Source organism: Polyodon spathula, chromosome 3 (genome assembly GCF_017654505.1).
Source record: "Polyodon spathula isolate WHYD16114869_AA chromosome 3, ASM1765450v1, whole genome shotgun sequence".
NCBI lineage: Eukaryota > Metazoa > Chordata > Actinopteri > Acipenseriformes > Polyodontidae > Polyodon > Polyodon spathula.
Window position 1 is genome coordinate 25,193,524 of NC_054536.1, and position 27,095 is coordinate 25,220,618.

Consider the following 27,095-nt stretch of genomic DNA (forward strand, 5'->3'; position numbering starts at 1 on the left):
ACCTACAGGACAGGTAAAACAATTTGATAAATACATGAGTGGATAGTGTTTTTTCCCCCCACTTACTACAGTAAAGCAGGCTATGTTGCACCATATTATCTTCAAACTAAAAAGGTGGGAACCTGATATAGGCATAAACCTTAACTCACAAGTAATCTGGGTGCACCATATTTTTTTTTTTTACCAAGTAGAAATTAACTGCAAGTTGTGTGCAAACAAAACCCCACTTACTGGCTATAAAACAAGCCTTTACAATCACAGCATGGAGATGCTGCAAATCAATCAATATTAACAACAGTACAGACATACAAAAAAAAAGGGAAAAAAGAAAAAAATGACCATTGCTACTGTTTTCCATCTGAGATTTTATTAAATCTTTGAAACAAAGCAAACCACTTAAAACATGGAATGACAGTGATCAGAAAGAGACAGCTGTTTCAATATTGCTGAGCAGCAAGAAAAAAGATGCAAAGATGAAACCATTCAGTATACTTGAGTTCATCCACTAAAACCATTCCCCCTTCATGGACTAAGAGCAGCGACCCACAAAAAGGCATGATAAGGCTTACATTGCATTACAGTTTGAAACCCTCCACCTTTTCCTCTATAAGTAAGCAAGCAATCACACAAAAGAAAACATTGGTTGGTACCGAGGCAGTTGGAATAGACAGGAATTATTTACAGCAAACCAAAGCACTCAGTTTTTTCAGGTTATTTTGTAAACCTAATTAAACAGACAGTAAAACCTGGAAAGCAATTCAATGCAAGTCTTGTTTTAATCCCAACAACTCTCCAAAGATAACCACAAAGATGGATTTAGATGGCTCATTGGTGTCACTAGAAGGGTTAAACCTTGCTGTTTGTCTTTTGCCAGCAATAAAACATTGTTTCCCAAGTTCCAGAAGACACAATCACTAAGTAGCAATGCACAATAAGGCTGTTATTTATGTGTTTTGGTTTTTTTTGTACAAAAAGAGCATATCATTCTCAAGCACTAGAGGCACCGAAAATGTTTAGGATGCAAATACTGCTGTAGCATTCTGCTTCTGCTGCATCAGGATTACAACTAGAACTGATTTGTTCAGGCATAGTCTAATGCTCCTATTAATATCACATTTTATCTCTTTAACTGGGTAGATCTATTTTGGAAGCTCAAGTGCAGTTTGGTCTTTTTAAACATGTTGCAGTCTGGAAATGGAAGGGTAAGCATTCAGACCCATGCAGTTAAAATCTGATTATTGACAGGAACTCAAACGATTCCTTAAGCTCACACAGACGAAAAGCTGTGAATAAAAACCTGAGCTTGCTCATCTCTAAGTGATATTTGCAACTACATTGCATTGCATTAAAAGATGAAATACAGCGAATTATCATTTACGACACTGGCATAAATTATCCCAGCAAAGGCAGATGTAATAAATCTCTGCAGTCATATGCTACTATATAAACTGTACTTTTGTTCTTACAGAACATAATGTTAAGTTAAATACAGATCCAAAAGAATGCATCATTAATACTCTCACACCACATATGAATCTTGCTTACTTTTTAAATTATTTTGGCAATCAATAATATAATGGGAACAGACATGTACAGATCTGCCAGCTCTACTTGTATCTTTAATTTGTACTGACACTTTATTTGTACTGCATATGTAATTACAAGGAAATATTTCCGTAAAATAGATTAACTAAAAATAATTTAAAAAAAAAATTAAAAAAAAAAAAATAAAAAAATGACAAGTATGTTATTTTTTTGTTGTAGAGATCACATTGAAGACAAGCTTGAGTTGGTCGCAGGAATTAGCGTTTCCTTACCAGTGCCGATTAGTATCTTGTTCCAGCTTACACTTAAATCCCAATAACAAAAACCTTTTGTAATAAATAAAGCCTTATATTTTGAAAAGTAAACTGCTTATTACAAAAGAATAGGAATGTCACGCAGAGGAAATACATATTGCCGGTTATGTGCACCTTGGAATAGAACAAACCAGAGTTCCCATGCCTACTATCAAGTGACAGGTTATTGTAAAGTATCAATAAAACAGAAAAAAAAATGATGACTGGAAAATAACAGTATAATAAATATGTTAACACTGTCAATATGCATTATGCTTTGGATTTCTGAATTAAAAAGGAAAGACACATAAAAAAGGCATATCAACTGGTTTTACATTCTCTGATTCTTTCATCTTGAAATCCAGTATCAGAATGAAACAGCTCATATTATAATATACACTATTACTGGTAATAGTTAATAACATACACTTGCGAACACTTCCTCCATTGCACAGAAACATACTGGGAAGACAGATGAGATCAGACAACTGCACTGGGCAAGCCGAGTGTCAGAAGAAAAAAAAATTCAAAGTAAAAGACCAAAACCAACACTACAGATCAGTAACTACCTCACTGAGAAGCAAAATCAAATATGCTGCAAAACCGATTAACAGAAACGAAAGGTAATTCATAAGAACACAGCAGAATATCCCATCAACATGGCAACTTACAGGGATAAAAACAAAACAGTAGTTACCTACGGAAGATCCATACAGTATCTTTTATATAGACTAGTTATGATTATTTTGTTCTTTAGTGTAGCTTATAAAACCATTATTTTTAGCTCATATTAGTGCCAGGCCTCCTGGTTATTTTGCCAGTGGTAGAGATCTACATCTAAACATGCTTGGGATACAGGTATATAGGAATCTATATGCTGTCCAAACCTTTATTTTACCATATGAGCTTTGCTCTGTGTAAAAAACGTCTTCTATTTGTCTGTAACACAATCAGATCAATACAGAGAGGTACAGATTATTAGAAACATAATATTTGGGTGCAGATGTTAGATTTGGGCAATGAAGAGACAGCTTCAGACAAGTACGGTATGGTTAGCTTTAAAACAAAACCAAGTATTTATAGTAACCCTAGTAAGGTGCCATACACTGATGAGATGTTCTACCTTTCAGATAGAGATAAACTCTTGGATCCCAAAAGCATACCTCCACCGTTAACAGCAAAGACAGAACTTTTTTCTTATATTTTTTATCTTGATAAAAATCCTCTTTCCCATGTGTGGAAAGCAGGTCAGTACAGACTCCAAGTGTGCAAAGAGGAATCCTGGTGACCAACCTGCTTTCCACACACACAGATTCAGTCCATTTTTTCCTTCTGAACAAGCTTCGGAGCGTCTACAAACTCATTGCCATTGAAAAGAATAATGGCTGCAGTCCCAATGCTGGCTGTTCCCCAGAAGAGCACATAGGCTAAGGTCTCTGTCCAAGTGTCACCTTAAAAAAAAAAAAAAAAACCATTAGGAATAATAATGCTGTGGCTTACAGTACTTGGCAGAGACTATACAAGATAAACTAGTTTCACCCCCTGCCTTTGCTTGTTAGGAACATTTGCTTAGTCAGCTATAAAATATTTCAGCCTTGGCAAAAACAATATGGCATGAACAAAAGAACATAACCATGCCAAAAGACTAAAGTACTTTTCTTTTTCTTACACCTTTACAGTATGTAAGTGCATTCATATTACCACAGGTTGGCGTCACTTTGTAACTTTGTACTGTAGTTCTTTTCATGATGTACTGAATGATCAGCAAAACAATAGAACTAAAATAATAATAAATGTTTGACTTACCTGCCATGAGGAGACATATAATACACATGGAGAATGCAACCACCATGATGATAGGCAACTGAGAAAAAAAAAAAAATAAGTGTTTAAAATCTGGTTGACTAAATGCTACAGTATGTACAACAAATCTGACTAACTTGTCAGTTTTAATTTTAACAGTCCCCATTTTAAAAATTAATATTGAGGTTTAACTATAAACAAAATTAAGAAAAGTTTTTAAAAAAGTCATTTCTGCTGCACTGTACATTGCATAATCCCATAGATAGCATACAGAAGTTTATTAATTCCAATATCCTGCCAATCACAACAAAACAAAACAAAAACTTTGTAAAGGTTATACATATCTGCAAAATATTGAAGATAAGATAAACTCCAGAATTTGAGTAGAATATATTTATGAACGGTAAATGTATGGTAACCTGCATCTGATGGCTTCTTTCTTAACTCTAGAAGTCCCTGCCTCAATGGTTCTGCTTTCTTAATATTTCTCTGTGTTGATATTGCCAACAGCCGATAAGCAGCTCGGTTTGAATATTGCTTCGGCTATTTTAAACAAACGGTCAGTAAGCATTGTGTTTATGAAGCTTGCTTTGTTTAATTCAAATGCATTTAAAAGCTACAACAACATGCTGCCAATATCTGCAAGCGTGCGCTTCATCATATAAACACATTGCAGAAAAAAAGCTTTCTCGACCAGTGTATTGAAATGTCACTGCTACACGCTGACTGACACACGCACACAGCCCGCCTCTCTTAAAAGGGAAAGCACCAAAAGGCTGATTGCTATAACGCTTTCTTTCTGTTTCCATCGCGGAAGCTGCATTTGCTGCCAATGCTATTACTCTCATAGCCTACTTTTAATATTTATTTATTTATTTAGTGAGGATGTTGATTGATCAGGGCGGTTATGCGACGGTCAGATATGCGACATTCCACTGTACTGCTTTCTTTCTTTGTAATCCTGTGTTCATTTATTTGTACTTGTACTGGAAAAACAAAACTCACAGTGAGGAACTTCCAGTCCTTTTGCACATGGAGAGGTGTTGAACTGTCGGCTTCATCCACTGCATAGTTACCAAGGAACAGATCTATGGAATCCTGAAAAGGAAAAGAGTGAAGATAAGGCTAGTGCACCATCATTAGTTGTACAAAATCATCTGGTCAGGTGTTATATCAGTCAATATGATTGTAGCTGGTTCTACACAAATCTGTATTTGCATTAGAAACACATCTCCAACAGGCAATTGCACCATTAATTAATAAAAAAAAAAAATGAAGGTTGATACATATGGTCCAATGCTTTGCTACCGATTGCTACTTGCTGCGAGGAGAGAAATCACTTTCTGGTGTTATGTATAAAAACAGATGCCTCTTTTGTATGCCAATATTCTATTTGACAACATTTGAGTCCTAATAAATGGCATAACTAAACAGCCTTTAGCCCTTGTTTGACAACGTGAATAAAGTTATTGGTATTTGATACAATTTCCAGGTCAGAGATTTCCAAAAGACGAGTTTGTTTATAACCATTTAGCTACAGTCAAGGTAAATGGGTGATTGAGACGACTGCAAATCAAATTTAATGAGGCGCATAAACAGTAATAGAATTATATTTGAAAAGATTAATACCTGTCTGAAGCCGTCTGAAAAGTTGTTTTTGTAGTATCTGATCATCGAGTTCCAGCCATCCATGACCAGCCCCCATTGAGTCCTCTTGCCAGTCCTGGATTAAAAGAACTAGTCAGCGTCCAACCATATGGTGGAGCACAAACTCTATATTGCACAAGACTTGAGTGTTACTCTTTAAATGATAATAGTACAATCCTGAAAATCACATTGGCTAACTACTGGAATAATAATTAAAAAAATATATATATCTAAATAATTTAATACCTTCAATTAAAATAATTAAACACTGAAACAGCTCAATTATTACATAAAGATGCACTGAACATAATCTTTTTTTTAAATTCCCTCATTGTATCTGCATTGTCTTAATCTTGTGATAAGAATGTTATGGTTTAAATGACATAACATGAAAGTAAAAACCATCTAATCAGCTAACCAAATACTATTACCTAGGTCTATGTTCCTCTCTAACAAGGCACCTGAAGGTTAATTGAAATGTTTATTCCCTAAAAACAGTGTCAGTTCCAGTTATTATCAAACCATAAAGATTAGAAATGTTCAAATAAAATATATGATTTTTTTCATTAATGGATTACACACATTTTATTCTGAAAAGAATGAGAGGCGCTATTACCTTGTAAAATCAGTCTTCAAGGCCCCTGTCCCGGCATACTGTTTGGCACATGCATTAGCATTGTCTGCCCATGCTGTGTAGAGAGAAATAAGTAAAACCACAAAGCTTAAATGCAAATACTGCAAGGAGAAAAGGGGTGTATCTCAGGGCCAATGAGTGACCTGGCTGCTTACCATTTTTGTATATATTTTCAAAATCATCTTGCTCTTCAATCCTTTGTCCAACATGAAGAACTCCAAGTCTCTAAGAAACAATGAGGTAATAGATACATTAACACCATCCAATTGATTCATAATTGATCTGCAGTATAACAAATGTAAAAAAAAAAGTCATGTGGACCTAGGTAACCACATTTCACTGGTTTTCTGTCTGTTAAGCATCCATTGTTTAGCTAATTATTTGAGTGAGTGGCAGATTGCAGCTGTAATGCATCCATTTTTCATATTGCCCTGAAAATGCATAGCACTGTATTAGGTTTTCCTTTGCATCTTAAAAGGTGTGATCAAAATATATCAGGATGAGAAAAGCCAGCTGCCCTCATGTCTACTTCAGGTTTCTGCAGGGCTATGATAAAAATAAATCTGTTGTTATCCTGTGAACTGCCCTTACTCACTCATCATTTTCACCCTATCCAAATATTTTATTCACACACTAGACAGAAATATGTTGTACATTTTATTTTAAATATTTTCAGTACAAATCAAGAAAACTACCTACACAGACAGACAGTTTCTCCCACTACAATTTCAATACATAAGCCCGAAACATAAAACTGTTTAACATGTACTTTGTTGGGCAGAAAAAAGAATAATTCAGAAATTGCCATCCTACTTAATTTTAGTAGGTTACAGCAAATCAACAATTTATTTGTGAGTAAATGAAGGGCAAAGGTAGAAAGGGAAGATTCTAGAGGTTTTGTTTAACCTGTAGCTGTGACTGCAAAGAGCGACGTGCCAACAGGCTCTGAATCACATTAGTCCGATCCAGACAGTCCATGCAGTTGCTACGGAATGTGCCTTCCTGCTGCATCAGGACCTTCCCATCTGAATCCACCATGAAGTAACTGTGGACAAAGCATGAGGGATACTGTTCAATTAAAGAACACAGAATCATTATGAAACACAGTAGGCACTTTATTATTAAAACTCATCTGGTCATGAACATTTTGGTTTAGTAATACAATACTTGGGATAAGCAAAAAAATAAGAAAACCAAAATTACCCAAACTCATCTTGCATCTCCGCAACCCGATCCACTAAAATCTGAAGTCGTTCCCATCTCATTTTGCTGCACTCCTTGTGGAAATCAAATGCTATGTACCTAAATGAAGAGAGAAAGAAGAAAAACAATGAATTTTACTGTAATGCTGTAAATAGGGCCCATGACTGTGTCATAATTCTTTGTTTTAACAGAAGCCAATTCATATTATTCAATAGTGGGATAATGTTAAGGTCCATTAAGTAATCAGTTATATAACTTGGAGGTGGTGTTTTTAGGCAGGTCAGCAAGCAGATCTTTTAAACAATCAAGTCATAAACTCACAAAGGCAGCTGTGTCCATTTAAGATCTTTTAAACAGAAAATGTAATGTGACTGTAAGAGTAGAAATTACAGATATTTTCAGTACTGTATATTAATACAAGAAGAAAACAAAGAGTCTGCCTGTGAAGCAGCTCAAGTTTCTTCATGTTAAATTGATAATTATTAAGGCCATGTCTGGTAGCACTATTACAAAAATGACTTGCAAAACTTTTCCTTCACTGTGACAGGGAGTGGCACCACTGACACATTTTGTATGTTTAAAACTTAAAATAATCACCAGCCTCCAATACTCGCCGGGTCTCTATAATAAGCAACGGGGCTGCTAGGAAATATGATCAATGACATTGAGTCTCTTTTAAATGCCAGGTTATGAATAATAATATAATGTGCGTCATACTGAATGTTCCAGCCAATACACACACATGGTTGTACAGTGAGCTCACCAATTTGCTTTTCAACAGCAATGAAGAGACCCTGAGGCTCAGGATGAATGATACGAAAACTGAATTTAATTTATTTTAAAAGGTACACGTAATGCATACTGTTTTTTTTAAAATGACGTTATTTATTTTAAACCCAGTTGTGAAGCTTTTTTGAGTGTGCTGAAAGTAAAATACAAACTTATTTTCTGATATTAACAAGGTTGCCTTTTAGTGTATTTGTACGTGTTTTGTTGGGTTTTTTTGTATTAACAGTATTTTATGCACTTGAGTCTTGCACTGAATATTTGTATTTTGCTCCTTTTCCAGCATTCTTATTTATCAACGTATATGTTATAAAAACAAATTAGTTTTAGTTTTGTGATAAAACTGGTACCTGTATTGAATTTACTGTTACTCTTTAAACAGTCTGAAGCATTTTTGAGTGTGTTGTGGGCCAACCGTATGAACTTACTGTTCGTATTAACACAGTATTTCATGCGGTTGTTTTGCAATGAAGATTCGTTGCTGATTAATTTTTCATCAATTGCCCATGCTTACCAATGTACACGTTTTGAGGGTGAACAATAAATCTAATATGTGTTAATAAAGATGATACTTATTGCTTTTATTAATTTTAAAACCATGTTTGTTTTATTGTGCTGCAAGCCTACCTCAATACACGCTTGGGTTCCGATATTGACAGACTGTCTTTAGTGGGTTTTACTGCTTTTGTTATTATTACAATACAAACTGTTATTACCCACTGACACAACCTTTAATGACGTGGCTGGAATGTTGTAATTTACTTATGTCGTGTCTATAAGGTTGTGTGCAAGCAGCTTTTTCATGATTGCATCTGAAGTATTTGCAGATGTTAGTGATCATACATAATAAATGGCGAGTCTCCAATAGGCACAGAGGTTACTGGCAAATATTGTAAATAAAACGCAGGGACATTCATTTAAAGTTTCGTGGTATGTTATAGTAAAAGTCAGAATAGTGGCAAATCGTAAGATTTACTGGTGAATGTCGACATTTACCAAGTAAAGCGGTAACTCTCCACAATAAACATGATAACGCTTTACTCTGGACATTTACCAGTAAATCTCAAGAATAACCAAGTGTCTCTGGCTGACAACGAATGTCTTTCTAATCGCTTTCGCGCATTTATGTCATTGCCAACATGACAGGGAGATTGTTTCTAAGAAGTCTCTTACTGGTGTGCAAGGGTCCAGATGATGTATGTGCAATGTAAAGTGTTACAACATAAAGTGTTATTGCAACGCTTCAGGAGTCCAAGTGCTACAAGAGTTCATGCTGCAATAAGTAAATGCATCTATTCACCGTCTGTCTGTGGAGTTTTGTGTCGTAATCAAAGTGTGATTTTCTGTTAACTGATTTAATTTGCATTTAACAGAATGTTATTTTGTCATCAAACTACTGCATATTTGTAGTACAATATCCTTCCACACCATTGTGAATTGTATGCAAATTTACCAGAATGTTCTACATAAGTGGATCACAATATTGCTCAGTACCATGTTGAACTAGTTTAAATTGCTCAATTGTGCATTAGTGTAACCTCATTAATGATTATTTTGTTAATAGAAAAATGTGTATGCAGAAATAAATATATTGTTTGTCATGAATGATTATTTTGTTAATGGACCATTTATATGCAGGAATAAATAGATTCTTCAGTGATATACCTGCAATTAACCATAAATTTCTGTAAATCATAAGATTAACCGGTAAATGTCTGCAAAGCAATCAAATTCTTTATAATTTCAGACATTTATTAATAAGTTTCGGTAAATTGTAAGATTAACTGACAAATGTCCGAATAACAATCAATTTCTTCATAATGTTGGACATTTACCACCTTATGGAAGACATGTGGAAATCGATTGTTTTTAATTGGAAGCTGTGCTAATGAAAGTGTGTGGAATGTGGTCAGATTTAAATTGGATGACTGAATGCCAATTTGACCTGGTCAAGATCTGAAGATCAGAAACCAAGAGCAGTCTTTTGTTGAAGTAGTACAAAACTTAACTTATTTGTTTGCTTTTCATCTTGCTACCTTGATTGTCCCTCTACCCTGCCACATTAACCCTGAGCAATAACACTATTGTTATCAAGACTACAATGATTTACACATACTTCACCATTCCATTACCCAGACTCATCACCATTTTTGCAAAAGCCTGCTCCAGCGGATTTTCAGAGCCCTTCTGGTTTATCTGTAAAGGACCATTTAAGTCACAAATCAGAAGTCAAAACTCCAACAAAATACAAAAAAAGTCAAACATTAAAAAAAAGATGGGAATCCCTACCAAGTTTAAAATCACTTGTTTTCCATAGCTGATAATTTGCGAGTCAAAATGCCTCTGGAAGCCATCCATCTAAAATAAATAAATAAATAAATAAAGCAGGTGAATTATTTTTGTATAACTCATACTTGCTTAGATTTTAAAACAATAAATCAACTGGTAAATTCCACAAAGGAAACAGAATGTGCTTACATGATTGATAGTTTTACTGATTTGTGGCTTTGGTTTGTACTTCAGGTTAGGTCTTTGTGACCAGAAAAATGGCATTGACCCACGAGTCTGAAAGAGATAAGGGGGATGCAACAAGAGTGGTTAATATACAATCATATATTATATACATTACTTTATTGGTATGAACATTCTTACAGTAAATGTGATGTTTAAAAACAAAAAAAAAAACCCTTTACTGAAAAACCAAAGCATCAGATGTTCCAAAAACCTCCAAAATATTACGTACAACCAAGAGGACCAAAGCATTCTAAAAACATTAAAACAATTCAATTTCAAAACAAGCGTTCAAAATCGGCAGAGGTGGAGAGATGAGACTGTTTTAAACTGAACTGTCTTCAACAGCCACACATTTGTGCACTCCAGTTAATTTCTTTTGATTTGTGTTTTGAACTTTAAAATGCATTCAGTCTTTATAGGAATACTGCGATGAATCCTGCATTTATTTTTAACCATATTAAAATACTGAAACACCGTACACACTACAATTTATAGATGCTTAAACCAGTCACGACAACATTACCCTTTCTATACAACCTTTTCTTCCATTCTGCATATTTAAACGTACCTGCACGAAAGAAGCTTTGTTTCCACTGTACTGGACTATTTGTTCCGTTTCAACAAAATTAGCAGCATGACCTTCTGAATCAATACCTGAAAAAAGAATTAAAAAAAAAAAAAAAAGAAAAGTTTGTTTTATTGGTTTGGTGATCATGAAAGGCAACAATACAGGCAGGTGGCATGATATGATAGCTTCCCCTCAAAGCTTCACTGTTGTAATGTATTGACATGGATTATGTTGATGTTGTTTGTATGATGTGTTGACGTGACAAGTGTAAAGCGTGTAGGACCCCCTTAGAAACAAGAGACCCAATTTTGATGAATGCTAAAAACAATTGCAAGGCAATATGGTTGTCTGTGCACTTCAATGCTGACCTAAAAACCCTCTACCATTCAGTCCTACACCAAAGCATGAAAACTATGATGTTGACAAATGAGGCTGGTAAATTAGCCAGTTAAATTAGTTTACTGTGCCTTCCTGCAACAAAAGTAAACTATACCTAGTGTTCCGCGTTTTTGGTTTATTCCAAATTTTACTGAAAAATTACAGGATTTTTTTTTTTATTTTTTTTAACTGGATGTTGGTTTTTACTGATTTATACCTGATTTTTGTCTATTATTAAATATTTTCCAGGTACTATTTTCTAAGAAATACACAATATTCTTATTAAAAAAATCTCAGTTTTATTTTGACTCTGACATTGTAATAAGCAGCCCTACACTGTATCCTAGGATACAGCAGACGTTTAGACGTCCGAGGATCAAATAACGTTCAAACTTGGTTCTCTGTCACTTCACAAACACCTGATTATGTTGACCAATCAAGGTCTGATTATTGTAACAATTGCTGGGCTTAGTAACTACTAGCTTGATCAAAAAAGAAATTGAAATACAAAATTATAACATGTTTAGTGGATGAGGAATGGGGAGAAAACGTAAACTAAAACAATAAAGTGAACTGAGAGACAAGCAATCCATTTATGCTGATTTTACACGCGCATAAAAAGACAGCACAAAATGACTGTTAATGAGTTTGTTGCAGAGAGGTATGTATTGTTGACTTTGTGCGACAGTACTGTCCATCAGCTAAAACACCGCCTAACGCCAACAATCTTAATCGTAAATATTTGACAGAAAATGGTAAATGCTAAAAGTTGGTAAACTTATGGAACGCATTGACGGAAATGTCCAGTGTGATCTCCCGACGGCTTGCACTGTCCAGTTCTGTCAATTTTCTTTTTGTCATGATTTCAAGGTGAATAAACCTGGCTTGTATTGTGCTGATGTCAAGTTCATACCTTCTGTAGATCCTATTTCTGTCAGCACATCGACTGGCCAAACGTTTGCAAAGTACCAGCTAACTTGGGATGTGGCTTTGACTGGCACAAACTGTTTCAACATATGCCAGGGACATTACACTTAATCAAAAACCAAAAATATGGAACACTAACTATACTATACATTTTTTGTTACAATCTTATGTACAGTTATTTTATATAATAATCTGTCTTTTTATTTTTTGATTTTGTACATAAACAAAATGACCTGAACTCCCACATTAAAATTGGAAGCATTTAGTAATATTTCACCAGCAAAACAATTATTTTTCTTATTCGGTTTCTAGGTCACACTGATTTAATGTTGTTCACTCACCTCTGACATAGTATCGCACCCCAGCCCTGAAACAGCTTCTCCTTGAGATAATGATCCAGTCAAAGTATTTTCCATTAATACAGCAAGATTTCACTACAATGTCTGAGGTCTGTTGTTAAGGATCATATTAAAACGAAGAAACAAAAAGAACATAAAAACATCTTGTACCTTTCAAAAACACAAGTTCAGCGACTCAATAGTGAATGCAATGCTCAATGACTATAATCAAGTGTCAAACATTCAAATGACTTATTTTTAATAAAGCTTTAGATGAAACTCTCTATGGACTGAATACAGCTTTTGTGCTGTGTTTACACTGCCACCTCGGACCGAAGCCGACTCAAGTCCAACTGATCGCTGAGATTCTTATCATTTCTTCACGTAGCGTTTACACTGCGGTTGTGCCCTGAGCTGTATCCAAAGAAAACTTCGTACAGCAGCAGCTGCTGCTTCTGGGGCTACGCAAGGCTTTATTTTTGTCAAGCAAAGAATCGCTTTTGTGTGCGTAAGGGAGTTCAGTGCAATTCTAAAGGCCATTGCACACTGGATCCGATTACACATCAGAATTTAACGTGCGTCTAAACAGAAAAAAATGATCATGAGCGTTCCCTACTGCACCTTGCACGCTGAGTCCGTAATTGTTGTACGACAATGATAAGTCAATTTTGAAATCGACAAGTGAATTCTTGCAGTTCCCTGAACAAAATGGAAAATCTAACTGTCGTCAAACAAAAATTACTTTGACAAATGACAAAGACTTTGAAAAAAAAAGTAAACCTATGGAAAAGACATTGCCACTGACTTGGGTATGAATGATATGTATTATAAAACATGAAATTATGAACTGATAGCCTACATAAGCACATGGACTTTGTGCAGTATAGGTTATTCCAAACATATACTTTTTATTTCAATTGTAGTCGAGGAAGAAACAATGGTCTAACCAGGAGACACATATCAGAGAAAGAAGCGTGACCCGGCAACCAAGAGCGGTCAGGGCTTAACAGACAGAAAAGAGGGGCAGTACATGAAAGGGATGGAATTTCTGGGTTCCTACACAGAGAGTAGAACAAGGTCATTGTTGTAAATTATTTTCGGTAGCTCACTGCTAGCTTGCCAACTTTTAGATATATTTACTACAGAAGCGAGTGTTTGAAAAATGTAATATTGGTCATATGGTTTCTGATGCTATGACAACTGTGTTGAGTAGTATCATATGTTTTTATTATGTATTGTGTAACAACATTATTGTAGATCTAGTAGAACTGTAATAATTAGCAAACATTTTAACTTCCATCAGCGTTTGCTGATCATTAAGTTTATACTACATTTAACATTGTTTTGTGTTCAAAGTTATGTAAAACAGAATTACATTTATTTTTTCATTAATTTCATTAAAAATAACTGTTGGTGTTTGTCCTGTAATCTTCATTGAATTTCCAAACCCTCCCTTTAATTTCAGAGATTTGCATATGCGCAGTCAAACAATTAAGCTATAATCACACTTTCTATAATTATCCTAACTGAATCCTCTTTTTTAATAATAATAATCACAAACACAAAAACATTTCCAATACCTATGAAATCGAGCTAACCGTACAAGAAAGTTAGTGGAAACATGTGAGAAGGCTTTGGAAAATAACCTTTTCTTGTTTACTTGGTGGCATAACCTACCATTCTCAAACACAGTTAGTATGGTAGTATTTACAAGAAGAAAAAAAATGTAATCTGTAGTTTCGTTAACTTTTAAAGTTTTGTTTCAGGAAACTTATGGTCCTTTATAAATCACATTTCTAAAACAATAGCAGAGAATCTACATTAAAATACTTGAGCACTTAGAAAGGATACATCCATGGAGCACTGGGAATGCAAATTTGTGGAGCTGTTGTGAGAAAAGAAAGTTGCACGTTGTGTAAAATTCAGCGTACTTTAACCCTTCTTCAGTGGCAACGGATGCAAATGCACCCTTGCGTGTTTATAATGAGCATATCTGAAAACGTTTGCAAGATCCCGGGATATCCTTACACGTGATTAATCACATTATTCAGACTCATGGACCAATGCCGTTTTTCTGGACTTCTGTCTGACTCATGAAATGGGAGCAATCCTTCTTCAAAATTCACAGGGTACATTTCTGAAGTAGTTTGCACCCCTTTCCGCCTTCTGTGTGAGCCCTAATATTGATAAAGGCTTAAATGATTTGATCAAATCAAAGCACTGGAAGACTGTTGTACACCAAAATAATCTAACACTACATGATTCTACTGGTTATGTTTATTCTGTACATTGTATAAAATGTACCAAACTATCTTCTGTCACAAACAGTTTTCATTTCTTAAAAAATCATAACAAAACAGAGGTTTACATGATTTAGAAAACCCTGTGATAGTACTAAAAACTAACAGTGAGAACAGTTGGTATTTCTGGAAAGATGGACTAATAATAATCAACAGACATGGCTTACCTTTATTTGTCAACAGAGATTTTTCTTAAGGTAATATTTCTATTATTTCTCAATGTTTAAAATTTCCATTATCGTTTTTAACTCACAAAAAATAGTGTACTAAAGAGCTACCCACTCTTTTTATGTCACCAACAGACAACATATTAACTTTTCTGATGCAGCTGGTAAAAGGCAGAGGCTAATAATACCAGTCTATAATTGAGCAAAGTAAATGTTTTGAATCGTTGTGTCTATGCAAAAATAACCATCATTTAGGAAGATAATTATAGCGATTTAAAATAAATACAGCAGATTTCATGTCTACAACCCAACCTTATTTTATTTATTCTGAATAGTACCATTTACCATTCTTTTGCACAAATTATCCGATCAGACTGACTAAAGGTTAACAGGCATCCTACATTTCCTCTTTAAGCCAGTGGCCTATTTTAAACCAAACAAGAAGTCAAATGATATCCAGCCAATTTCCCTCCATAAACCTGCAGGAGTGCTGAAGGTCAATGCAGCCCTTCTTGAGCTCTAAGATTCTTACTTTTGATGCAACCAGCAAGATTAACAGGCCTTCTTTGTGCTCACTGATAAATAAATAAAATGTAATTATAATGCAGCCTTTCAGTAATTAATTATGCATGTGCTACTGCTAAAATAATAACCAAAAAACAAATGTGGGGTTAATGAAGGTTGCTACAACCACTTCATGGGGTATGCATTCTTGTTCTTTTAATGGCTTTCTTCTTGCAAAGTACTGTAGAAAAAATATGTTACTGAGAGCTGCATGGTGCTTTAAAATCACCTGAAAACCAAAGATACCAGCGCTAAACAAGCACGAATGTAGAGAGTAGCTAAAGATTCTGTATGTTATGGACAGCGAGCTTAGTTCAGTGGTTTCAGTGAGTTGTGGTTGAAGTGTTAGAAGCTGGAATTTGTTCACTTCTGACATGGTTGTGAAATGAAATCGTTAGTCAGGGTTGATAAATACTTGAATAATTCCCCTTTTTAATTTTGTTTTGCCATTATATTTTCTCGTAAGCAAATATTTACAACTGCAGTACAAGTTACCAAATATTTTCATTTTTGAGTAAAGCAAAAAGGCTAGAGGTGGGTGGTAGGTGTAATTCAAATTTCTCCTCGCTAGTTCTATACAGTCATTAAATTATTAACAGTCTGATTTATTATTACTTGAATTGAATTCCATTGGGAGTCAGGATTATTACTAAATAATTTTATCGCTATTATGTAAAAGTACTACTTCCCTCTTTACTTTATAAAAGTGTTTGCAGTGCATAGGGTCAGCCCAAACTAAGATTCTGTTTTATTTTGTTTGTTATATGTAAGATGTATACTCAATAAAACATTAGATAATGTATTTTTGGCTGACTTGTTTAAAAGTAGTATTAATAATAAATCAAAGGACAAAAGAAAAACTGCAGTTTCACGAGCTTTAGGCAGCGGTTCCCAACCTGTGGTCAGCGGACCACTTGTGGTCCGTGAGTAAACTCCAGGTGGTCTGCAAACAACTCCCAAAATTGAGTTATCTTAGTTCTTGCAAAAACCCATTTGTACACAATCACACGATGTGCTACTACTATTACTAAGCAACACAACAAACAGCTTTAACCACGTGATATATAATTATAAGATATGCATGTAGTCTGAATTTTCCCCTTTTATCTGTTTGCTTTTATTATGGGTGTGTTTATAAATTAATATATATTACAGCTCCCTTTGATGCAGTACTAAGCATCGCCTTCAAAGCCACCGTTAACTGAAACAGCTTTCTAATGTGAAATAAATACTAACTAAACTTACACATTATGAAGGCACATTTGTCTTTAGCCAGCATTATTTTTTAAAAAAAATCTACATCTAGCATTCACATAAATGCTCATTCTTCACTGTTCAGGGAAAAAAAACACGTAGCCTTTTCACACCCCACATAAAAGTAGTGCACTGCATTGAATATTCCTAACTTGGCTGGAATGTCATTTAAAAAACATTAAAAACACAGGTTTGGTACTTTTCATTTTCAATATAAAATATGTGCTACAGTGTTGCCATGGATATAGGAATATAACTATTATTTCCATACTTTTTGGAGAGGTCAGCTGAATATAGTAATAGAAGTTAATGTAAAACAAAAAGAGGCTATATTTGTTGCTTGACTTGCAAACTGTACCATAGTGTGAATGATCGATTTCAGCTCCATGTTATTATATGGGTTTATTCAACCAGGTTTAATACCTCACAAGACTATATGCCAAAATGAAATTCTATTAACACTACTTCTGGAAATAACGTGTAGTCTGTTCCTGATGCTGTCATATTTAATCAAAATGCTATAAATCCTTTCGACTTTGTGCCACCAATCCTGTTTAATTTACACATCACCGTTCATCAGAACTGGTAAGTAACATCCTGTACACTCTCCAATCATTTAAATGTTTCAATTTGCTTCACACCCACCTCTTCTTCGTGTTCTAGTGTTTTTTATATGTACATTGAGTGAAGTTTGCGTCTCAGTGAGTGCAGTAAGTTACATTAGAAATTGATAGATTAATATGCTACAAGAGGTAACGGTTGCAGGGACCAGCACTGGCATTTACATTTACTGGATTTGATTACGACCCAGGCCCCAGTGCATTATTTATTTGTCAGGAGGTTTTCTCAAACAAAACTCTTAAACCTGCAAAATTGAGACACCATTTACCTACAAAGCATTCAGAATGTGAAAAATAAATAAATAAATAAAACAAAATAAAACAGGAATTAGCAACTTTTATTGTGTAAAATGGCAACATTCCTTTCTGACCTAGTAACCACGATCCACGCCCAGGAATCTCATTAAGTTAGGGGCATTCTACAAATACTTTACTTTCTACATGTACACAGTTATGAAATTCTGTTGTGAAAAAATGCATAGCAAGTGGTCCAAGGGAAAAAAAAAAACAAACACCAAGGTGGTGCCTGCATTGAAAAAGGTTAGGAGCCACTGGTTTAAGACAACATTTTGCATATCGATTTATAAGCAATTGTTTAAAATCTACAGGCATTCTCCACATATTCTTTTTTTAAGACACCTTTAGCTATCTTGTTTGTTTTTAGTGTGTGTATATTATTTGTTTAGTTTTGTATAGTATAATACTTTACAAAGAAAATCAGTTTTAAAAAAATTGCGAAACAAGGCACTGTAAAGCTGTAAAAACAATTCTTACTGTGTATTCTCAGTCTATGCTAAAGCTATCCGACAGTTTTTTCAGCTTTCTAATGTTAGTTACAATAAACCTTTGCTTTCTTGTTTTCTTTTATTTAACACGGTTAAACTGAGCAGTCACGTTCAGACCCATAATAAAATGTGCATTGATCAGTTTCTATCAGTACCGTTCAGTTGGTAGAAGCATGTGTAAATGACACTTGCGAAAGGTCCATCGGTTAATAGAGTACCATATCTTACAGGATTGGATATGACAGATTCTATTAAGAAAAAAAAGTAACCAAAAACAAGATTTACCTCCGGCTGTGCTGTGAACTCCCTCAGAAGGTGCCCATTCCATACAAATCTCTGATCTGCCTGCAGAGAAAACCAATACATTTTATTAAAATAACATATGAAAGACAATGCTCCTTATTTAAAAACAAAAACAAAAATCACAGGAACTGAGCACTGTAATCAGAGCTTGTAGAACTCATCCATTATGAATTAAGGAGACTGTATGGTCCCACATACCCCTGCATCTCTGTGTCATATAAATGTCAGTTCAAAGCAATGGGCATTTCACCGGGATCATCTTATTTTTATTAATGTCCTATTTATATACAGTGCTCAACAAAAGACTTGCAGAATGAATGGGGGTGGCTATTATTTCCCATTTTTCTTCACTCAGACCCTTAACTTACTAAATATCTTGGTACCCCCTGAATAGATAATCATCTCATATTTAGATATATGTAAAATATTTGAAAGAGCAAGACATCTCACAAGTAGAACGGTACCCTGAAATGTTCTACTTTTTCTAGAAAAGCAGTATAACTGGGGATGGGGAGTTTGTTGCCGGATAAACTCACTCAGATCACTTGCTCAACAAATATCTTGGTATCTCTGAATAGATAATTTCCTCTTTAAACATATGTTTAAGGATTGTAATGAACCATCTGACAAGTTCAGTGGTACCCTAAATATGGTTCATTTACTAACAATGCTGAATGACTGGGTGGGGCATTTGTTCTCTATTTTACCCAATAAATGATTTTCCTGAGTCATGGCTGCCAAGGCTGGTACCATATTCAATATAGTGTTGTCCTTGGCAATCCTTGGGAACCACTGCCTTAAACTCATGAAACTGCTGTTTCTCTTTTGTCCTCTGATGTATTACTAATACTACTCTTAAACAAGTCAGCCAAAAATAAAATATCTAACGTTTTATTATATTTGTTATATGTAAAGTGTATACTCACTCCATGCACTGCAAAACTTATTTTTGATGGTAAAATAAGAGAGAAAATTACCTACCCAGTCAATCAGCACTGGCAGGTGCCAGGAAGTGATCTACAGCACTTGATATACACATCAGTAAAATCTTTAAAATATTTTTAAAGGTAAGACCATTTTATAATTAAGGACACCAAGATATTTAGTGAGCAAGTAGTCTGAGAGAAGTTATCTGGCAAAAAAAAGGTATTTAGCAAGTGTGAATGAGAGAGAAGGAATCTGAGCTGCAAATCTACCTCCCGACCAGGAAGGGCGCTAAGTAAGGTTGGTGGTACGCCTTCACAGGGATGGGCCGGTTCAATGGTAGGACAGAATCAGAAAGGCTGTAGCTGTAAAACTGCTGAGCAGCTCTATTGTGATCAGCTGTGTTGGATACAGCGTGGTGCCACACTTATCACAGGGAGTTTATCAGTACACATGGGACGCAGCTGCGCGAGTACGGCCCCTTACGCTGTAACACTAACGCGCCAGAGCGCTGTGCTTTTGTTTTGTTGTTGTGTTTTGCAGACGGAGACAATGGGAGTCGTCGCCACTGAGCCAGCACAACCACCCACAGCACTTGCACTAACACAGCACAATGGAGCACAAGCACAGGCACCCTGAACACTATATATTTGTTTCTTGTTTTATTATTGTTTGGGGCTGCAAGTCCACTCTTTTGTCCTCAATAACACTGATGGTAGGGGGGTATTGTGAAAATACAACAGGATATTTTTATAAATATATCACTGCCTGGACAATGACTCTCCTCCACCACTCACATCCTGATAGTAAGAGGTTTTAGTGAGGAAAAATGGGCATTGTAATCCCCACCTTGCTGTAAATCACATTTCCATACTTTGTGTCGGTACTACGTACCAATACCTCCTACAATACAAATCGGTTTCTCAGTTTCATTTAGCTCACTGGGAGCCTGGCAAGCAGGGTTCGCTGTAGCGCGACTAAGAGAAACACTCCCTGCCGGTTTTGCCTCCTTAACCCACGGGAGCACCAGAGCCAATGTGATGCTCTCTTCGGAATACCCAGTCACCCAGTGACTTTGCACTACAAGGATGCCAACCTGTGCTGTATGACTCACCATGCACACCACACAGCTGTGCTTTTACCAGGTGAGCCATTCATAGACCTCCCTATTTTTATTTTATTCTTACCCTCTCAAGTAAGCTCATTTCTTGAAACTCTGGGCTGGTGTTAGACAACCGCTGTAAGGAGTGTGTCAGGTCGTAGTTGGTAGCAAAGTAAAACCCATCTGTGTTCAATACGTTGTTGAGCATGGCTAAGAAACTCTTGTTATCTTGCATCTGGGGATAAAAAAAAAATTAAAAAAAAGATAAACAAAAAACACTTGACTTTACAGATTCAAAAGGTGTATATGGAATGTTATGTTAATAAATTAATTATTTTTTGTATTCATTTTGTATCATTTTCTGTTTCAGTCATCACACCCATCAATGATCCAAGTTTAAATCACGCCTGTGGCCTCAATACACCTTCAGAATCATATCTGGCTTCTGGTAAAGTTCCTTCTTGCAAAACTCTGCCTTCAGTGGATAAAGAAACACATGTTGAGAGTTGAGGCCACAGGTTTGCTTTAATTTCCGAGTTTTAAAAAGTCACCAGGATGTGATGACTAAAATAGCAATTCATACAAACTGTATCTAAAAAAAAAAAAAAAGAGAAAACTACATAAATAAAGATATCTCTGGTACTTAATTCCCATACCAAGTTGCTTCAGGTTCGGGAGAAATGAGAACTGACTGCTTTCCACAGTCAATTTTTTTTTTTTTTTATAAAGGGAACACACGTGTAACAACTCAACGTATACAACAAATTATGTGACCTTCAAACACAACAGGGCATCATGAATTAACAGAAAAAGACCTTCCTTACAAACGCCTAAACCCTGCCCCAGAGTCAGAGGGCAGTTCAGGTGCCCATCGGGTGAAAAACTTCATATTTCATATCACTAACCTCTGCAGTTCCCAACACATCAGGTTCAGGTTCATAAAAATATCAAATCTGGCTGCAGGTACCATTTTTACTTTCAGCTCAGCCAGCTCATAGTGCCTCTTTTTTTGTTTTGTTTTGCTACTATAATACCTGTACATTACCTATCTTCTGAAAATACTCCATTTAGAAGGCTTAATGTTGTTTCTGTCTGAAATAATCCAGTTACTTCTGCAAGTTACTGACACTGCAAAGCAGTTTGTTTTTCTGCTTTGTTGTGAGATTTCTATTTTAGTGTCCTGTGCCACTCATTGCAGATAATCAGCAGCACCATTACTTATCATCTTCCTATCTGGAGGGCATTCCATGTAATTGCTTAATTCGTTACACTGGTCAGTGATCAATACCAGACTAATGGCAAGTCCATGATTTTCAATACAGAGAAGTTTGATCATCAAAAAGCCAATCGTCTGATAAGATATTGTTAAGTTACCCACTGCAACAAACGTTATGCTTTCATAGAATGACCCAGAATATAACATTAAGCCAAAAAAATACAATATAAACATAATGTAAATTAATGCATTCTTTAAACAGTATGGTTAGCCACGAACCCTACTGCAGATTTCTAAACAAACAAAAGCAATAACACCCTGACCAACATTTTAGCTATTTTTGTAATCATGCCAACTGTACAGAGACCAGAAAAACATTTTTAAATAAATAAATGACATTGACGGGACAACCCTTTTCTTCTTACCTCCTTCCATTCTCTAAACACTGTGAGCTGCAAAGAAATTCTTTTTTTTTTCATAGTACAAAGTAAAACAAACCAAAACACACAAATATTTTTACTGGTCAAATATATGCATCTCAGAATATTCCACAAGTTTAATTTTACCATTTAAAGCAAAGACCTCGTATGCAGAATACATACAACCGCATAAAGGGTGTCGCACAAACAACATTAACCAATTACATTTAAAAAAAAAATTATAATTTATACACTCCATAATTCTCTGCCAGGGGCCGTATTACAGAACAATTTTCTAACTTGCTTTCCTATCTTATCTTTCATGGCTAGGATAGAATTTTTCCTAACTTTGTACCACAAAAACATTTCCTAAGTCAGCAGTGTCTTCAATTTCTTAAGTGCCTCATCGTATCTTAACATTAGTTAGGAAATCCAATCTTATCCATAAACGACTGATCGAGTCGGAATCGGCTCGAGCTTCAGGTAACTGTCACCAGAATATACCTGTTTTTAAATGATGGCGTCTAAACTCAATTTAGTTGTGGCAAAGAAACGTGGGGCTCTAAATTTTACTCGGGAAGAGAATAAAATCTAGTTAACAGCAATAAATAATTACCGTTATTAAAAAAAAAAAAAAAGCAATTATTCAATTTCAGTCATAAACACCATTTTATTTTAATTAGGAATGCCAACACACAACAATATCTCACAGGCTAAAGTAAAGCTAAAAATAAGAACAGTGTTGTGATGTTCATGCCTCCGGTGTGAAAGTGTGTAATATAACTGTGTTCAATGGACCGTCTCGCTGTGTAATACAATAACACGACAGAATCAACACAGACTACTTCATATCTTATTCCTCAGTAAAGTTTCAAATATGAATTATCATAATCATCGACAGTAACATGTGAGGAATTCCAACTCCATGCTGTCCTGTATATAACACAATGAACTACCTTATCTCACGGGAGGGGGGCTAGATCTAGACGTTACACGTAGCTTACTGTTAAAGGTACATATCCCAAAATATACCAATGGATCATTATGGGTCACTATGGAATATGCTGTACATAGTAAGACCTAAATACCCAGAAATATTTGTGAAATACAAAACTTAAAATCTAATGCCTAATAGTAAATATGTACATTTTCATGCATGGTTTGTTCAGAGCTTACAAATTAACAAAAATTTTCTTTTTCTAACTGACAGATAGGAAAGGTTTCCTCATGAGTCCTAAATGTTAGGAAAGAAACTTAGAAAATGACCAAGTCAGGAACCTTCTGTGATGTGCTATTTCCTATCTTAAATTAAGATAGGAAAATAAGTTAGGAGAGCATTTCTGTAATATCAGCTTTCCTAAACGTGTAGTTAGGACATTCTATCTCTGAAAATAAGAATATCACTTAGGATGCTTTTGTAGCATGGCCCCAGATATCCCAAAAATAATATACCTGGTTATCTGTCAAGTGCAGCACAGTCTTTTTGTAAGAAATGATGTCAAATTCTGTAGCTTTCCAGATGGTATGACCGAACAAATCTCCAACCTTTTTCTTTTTCGTAATTATGATAAGATACATGCCTGGAAATAAAAGAAAAAGGGGTTGAATCTTTAAACTGATAAGTGACCAAACATTTCTGATCAGTTTTCAAGTAGAGCCAACATCGTCCTAAAGTATACCTTTTCACATGCCCTCACATACAGTACTGTCGCAGTGGTTAACTTCAAGCATGCTGCTCCATCACATATTATTGCTTAATCTGCACAGTCTTCTGCTGTGTCCATGTCTACCTATCTGTTCTACACCTTTTGAGTCCACGTCTATATCGAAAATGTTATTTATTTATTTTTTATTATTTGGCTGGATAAACCACATGCCCATCCAGTTAAGTTATCTACAGGGGTGCTTCAAGAATTATATACAAAATGGAAAATTGTGAAAGCAAAATAAAAAAGCAGTCACCACTCCTATAGAGAAACTGCGTATCACAAATTCCAGAGGAACCATGCATGTTTCTGCTCTTCTAGGTGCATCATGTAAAAACAAAGAGATTGCAAATTACTTGAAATTATTTGGCACGATACTTTCTGAACCTCTACTGTCATGCATCACACGTTTTCAAAATAGCTGATAATTTTACCACATTAATAAATAGAGAAAACAGACATCTACAGACGTCTTGTTGTCTTCTGTAACAGTGGTGTTCTGTTACTGTGTGGACGTCCGCTGATAACCAAGAGAGACATAGTTGTTGATGTTGAAACGCGGCTCAGGCGTCTTGGTTTTACTGACAATTACATAGGTAGGTGGCCGCCACTAGGGTACCAGTAACGGTAGCCCTAGTGTGGGAGGACATACACATAGGTGTACATGAAAATTATTAATACAATAAGGCAAAAACAAAAAACTGTGGGGAAAAAACAGCTAATAAAACAAAAGTTGGCAAAACACTGGCCAAGCACTGCTCCCACTAAAAGAGAGGTCCTGCTCCAGGAACCTTCTCCCTGACCACAACTAAAGTCTGGTGGGATTAAAATCCCCTAAATCAATCCCTGTAATCAGAAGTGGTTGCCTTATTTGCTCACCCTGGCTCAGGCACACAGTCGTGAGGATTACCAGCCAATTTACCTCCAGCTTGCTGACAAAGAACAACAAAATGGAGATCCAAGAACTGCCTTTTCAGCCCCTTTTTAAAGGCATGTGGCCAGGGTTAATATTAGTCAATTAACACCTGGCCACATGCTGCACATGAAGTTCAATTAGGCAGGGAGGGGATTCTAACCTCCCAGATCTGCCATATGTAGCACAAACTTACTTAGCCAAAACTTTCAAATGAAACACATTTTCTTTACAAACAACAACAAAAAAAAACCTATTTACACGTGCAGGGCCTCAGCCCTGCCACACCTTCCTTGATGGCCAGCATACCTGCAACTAGACGAATTGTTCCCATAATTCCACATATTGATCTAGTGACAGCAGAGGGAGGGATGTCCTTCTTAACTAAAGAAACAGTGAGAAAATGGTATCAGACATGTCACACTGCAGTTAGACTGACACAATAAAAAGCAAACACACATTTTTGGAAATGTAATTATTAATTTTATGGGAATGCTTGTTATTTTTGTCAAATTCCATTTTGTCAACAAACACAATGCACCATGCTGTTGCACAGACAGACAATGCGAATTCCAAACCACACATTTCCATTCCATTTCAGTAGTATACCTGTGAGGATAATTTCCGTTGACACCCTGTCGATGGCAAGAACATCATTAGTTCCATCACCACAGGCTTCTATGTAAAACTTCTCAGGGGTTGTGTGCCTGCAAAATATCAACAACATCATCAAAAAAAAAGAAATAATAAAATGAAATAAACAAGATTGGCTGCATATTGAAGTGAAGCATTTTTGCAGAAAACTGGTTATGATTTTTTGCATGCACTGTACAGTGCTCTAGTTCATATAACTTTAAGGAATGTTTTGTTATGGACCGATTTTAGAACCCAAAAAAGTCTTCATTTGGCAAGCTGGGTAAATGTGTGACAAATTAACTAGCTTCTTTATTTGCCTCTTAATGATGCCTTCATATCAAAGTAAAAGCATCAGGTATAACCAATGCAGGTCTTACAGTAGCTTGTGAAAATTAAGGCGAACAAGGGGCTCTTTATTTCTGAGTTAAAAACAGTTAAAGGGTTACATCATTCCTTCCATCGACAGAGATGCATAGTGTTTAAATAATGAATGCACTAGTATGGAGGATCATATGGACAGCATCATATGACCAGGCTCAGTAGCTTGCTCAGGTTAAACAGTATTGGGTGAACAATTCAGTGATGTAGGCATAAAATGTTTTTTTTTTTTTTTTCAAATAGAAACAAGACAAACTTCTAAAGTGAACACAGCCTTTTTTGTTTAATGATTGAACATAGACTTAAAAATGATTTCAGGTTGTATACAGTAAAATGCATCATACAACAATGAAATCAGCCACAGGGAACCATTATTATTTGTTTATTTAGCAGGTGCCTTTATCCAAGGCGATTTACAGTGACTAGGGTGTGTGAACTATGCATCAGCTGCACAGTCACTTACAACAACATCTAACCCGAAAGACGGAGTGCAAGGAGGTTAAGTGACTTGCTCAGGGTCACACAATGAGTCAGTGGCTGATACGGGATTTGAACTGGGGACCTCCTGGTTACAAGTCATTTTCTTTAACCCATGCTGCTGCCTTGGCCATAAAAAATACTGTGTTAAGCAAATAACTAAGCACCCGCACTGAGACTGAGCTACCACAACATAGGTAAATAGCCACAGCTAAACAGAACAGAGTATGCAGAGGTGAAAGAGGATGCACACAAAGAATAGCAAAAACACCGGTATACACAGGTGATCCCAATCATTTCTATGCTTGAAGGCATTTTGCAGGTAACTACTTTTAAATAGATTTCTGGACCTTGGTTAGATCTCAAGTTTCAGGTTGTTTTGCAGTAATGCCATGGATGGTAAAGGATAACGAGACAAATGATAGTGATAACTATATTGCCACTCATTTGCATGATTGACCAGAAAAATGGTTCTTGATACCCTGCAATAGAACCACAGTTGGGGGGGGGGGGGGGGGGGGGGGGGGGAGTGTTTTCATTATAAATGCAACATGTGATACACCCCCCACCCCCCGCCGCCCATTTGTGTACAAGGAGTTAGCCCCATAAGGTGATTTCACTTGGAATGACCCATAAAAAAGGGATCACTTAAAAACATTACATATTGAAAGATTAAAGGCTGGTTTCACAGACCG

At 35.7% G+C, this 27,095-nt stretch overlaps 1 protein-coding gene across 1 annotated transcript in view; it reads right to left on the minus strand.

Moving 5' to 3' along the window:
• Positions 1-350: 350 nt before the first annotated feature.
• The window catches only part of LOC121312897 (phosphatidylinositol-3-phosphatase SAC1-B), a 29,681-nt gene continuing 2,936 nt past the window's right edge, over positions 351-27,095 (minus strand). Inside the window, exons 2-20 of the mRNA XM_041244792.1 lie at positions 25,519-25,616; positions 25,219-25,293; positions 23,743-23,870; positions 20,741-20,890; positions 18,612-18,671; positions 14,488-14,521; positions 12,640-12,741; positions 10,994-11,079; positions 10,390-10,476; positions 10,201-10,269; positions 10,028-10,107; positions 7,126-7,224; positions 6,829-6,967; positions 6,078-6,147; positions 5,905-5,977; positions 5,271-5,364; positions 4,647-4,739; positions 3,645-3,702; positions 351-3,289 (exon numbers count right to left, since the gene is read on the minus strand). Of these exons, the coding sequence (XP_041100726.1) occupies positions 3,153-3,289; positions 3,645-3,702; positions 4,647-4,739; positions 5,271-5,364; positions 5,905-5,977; positions 6,078-6,147; positions 6,829-6,967; positions 7,126-7,224; positions 10,028-10,107; positions 10,201-10,269; positions 10,390-10,476; positions 10,994-11,079; positions 12,640-12,741; positions 14,488-14,521; positions 18,612-18,671; positions 20,741-20,890; positions 23,743-23,870; positions 25,219-25,293; positions 25,519-25,616 (1,732 nt within the window). The 3' untranslated portion in view covers positions 351-3,152. The remainder of the gene's footprint in view (positions 3,290-3,644; positions 3,703-4,646; positions 4,740-5,270; positions 5,365-5,904; positions 5,978-6,077; positions 6,148-6,828; positions 6,968-7,125; positions 7,225-10,027; positions 10,108-10,200; positions 10,270-10,389; positions 10,477-10,993; positions 11,080-12,639; positions 12,742-14,487; positions 14,522-18,611; positions 18,672-20,740; positions 20,891-23,742; positions 23,871-25,218; positions 25,294-25,518; positions 25,617-27,095) is intronic.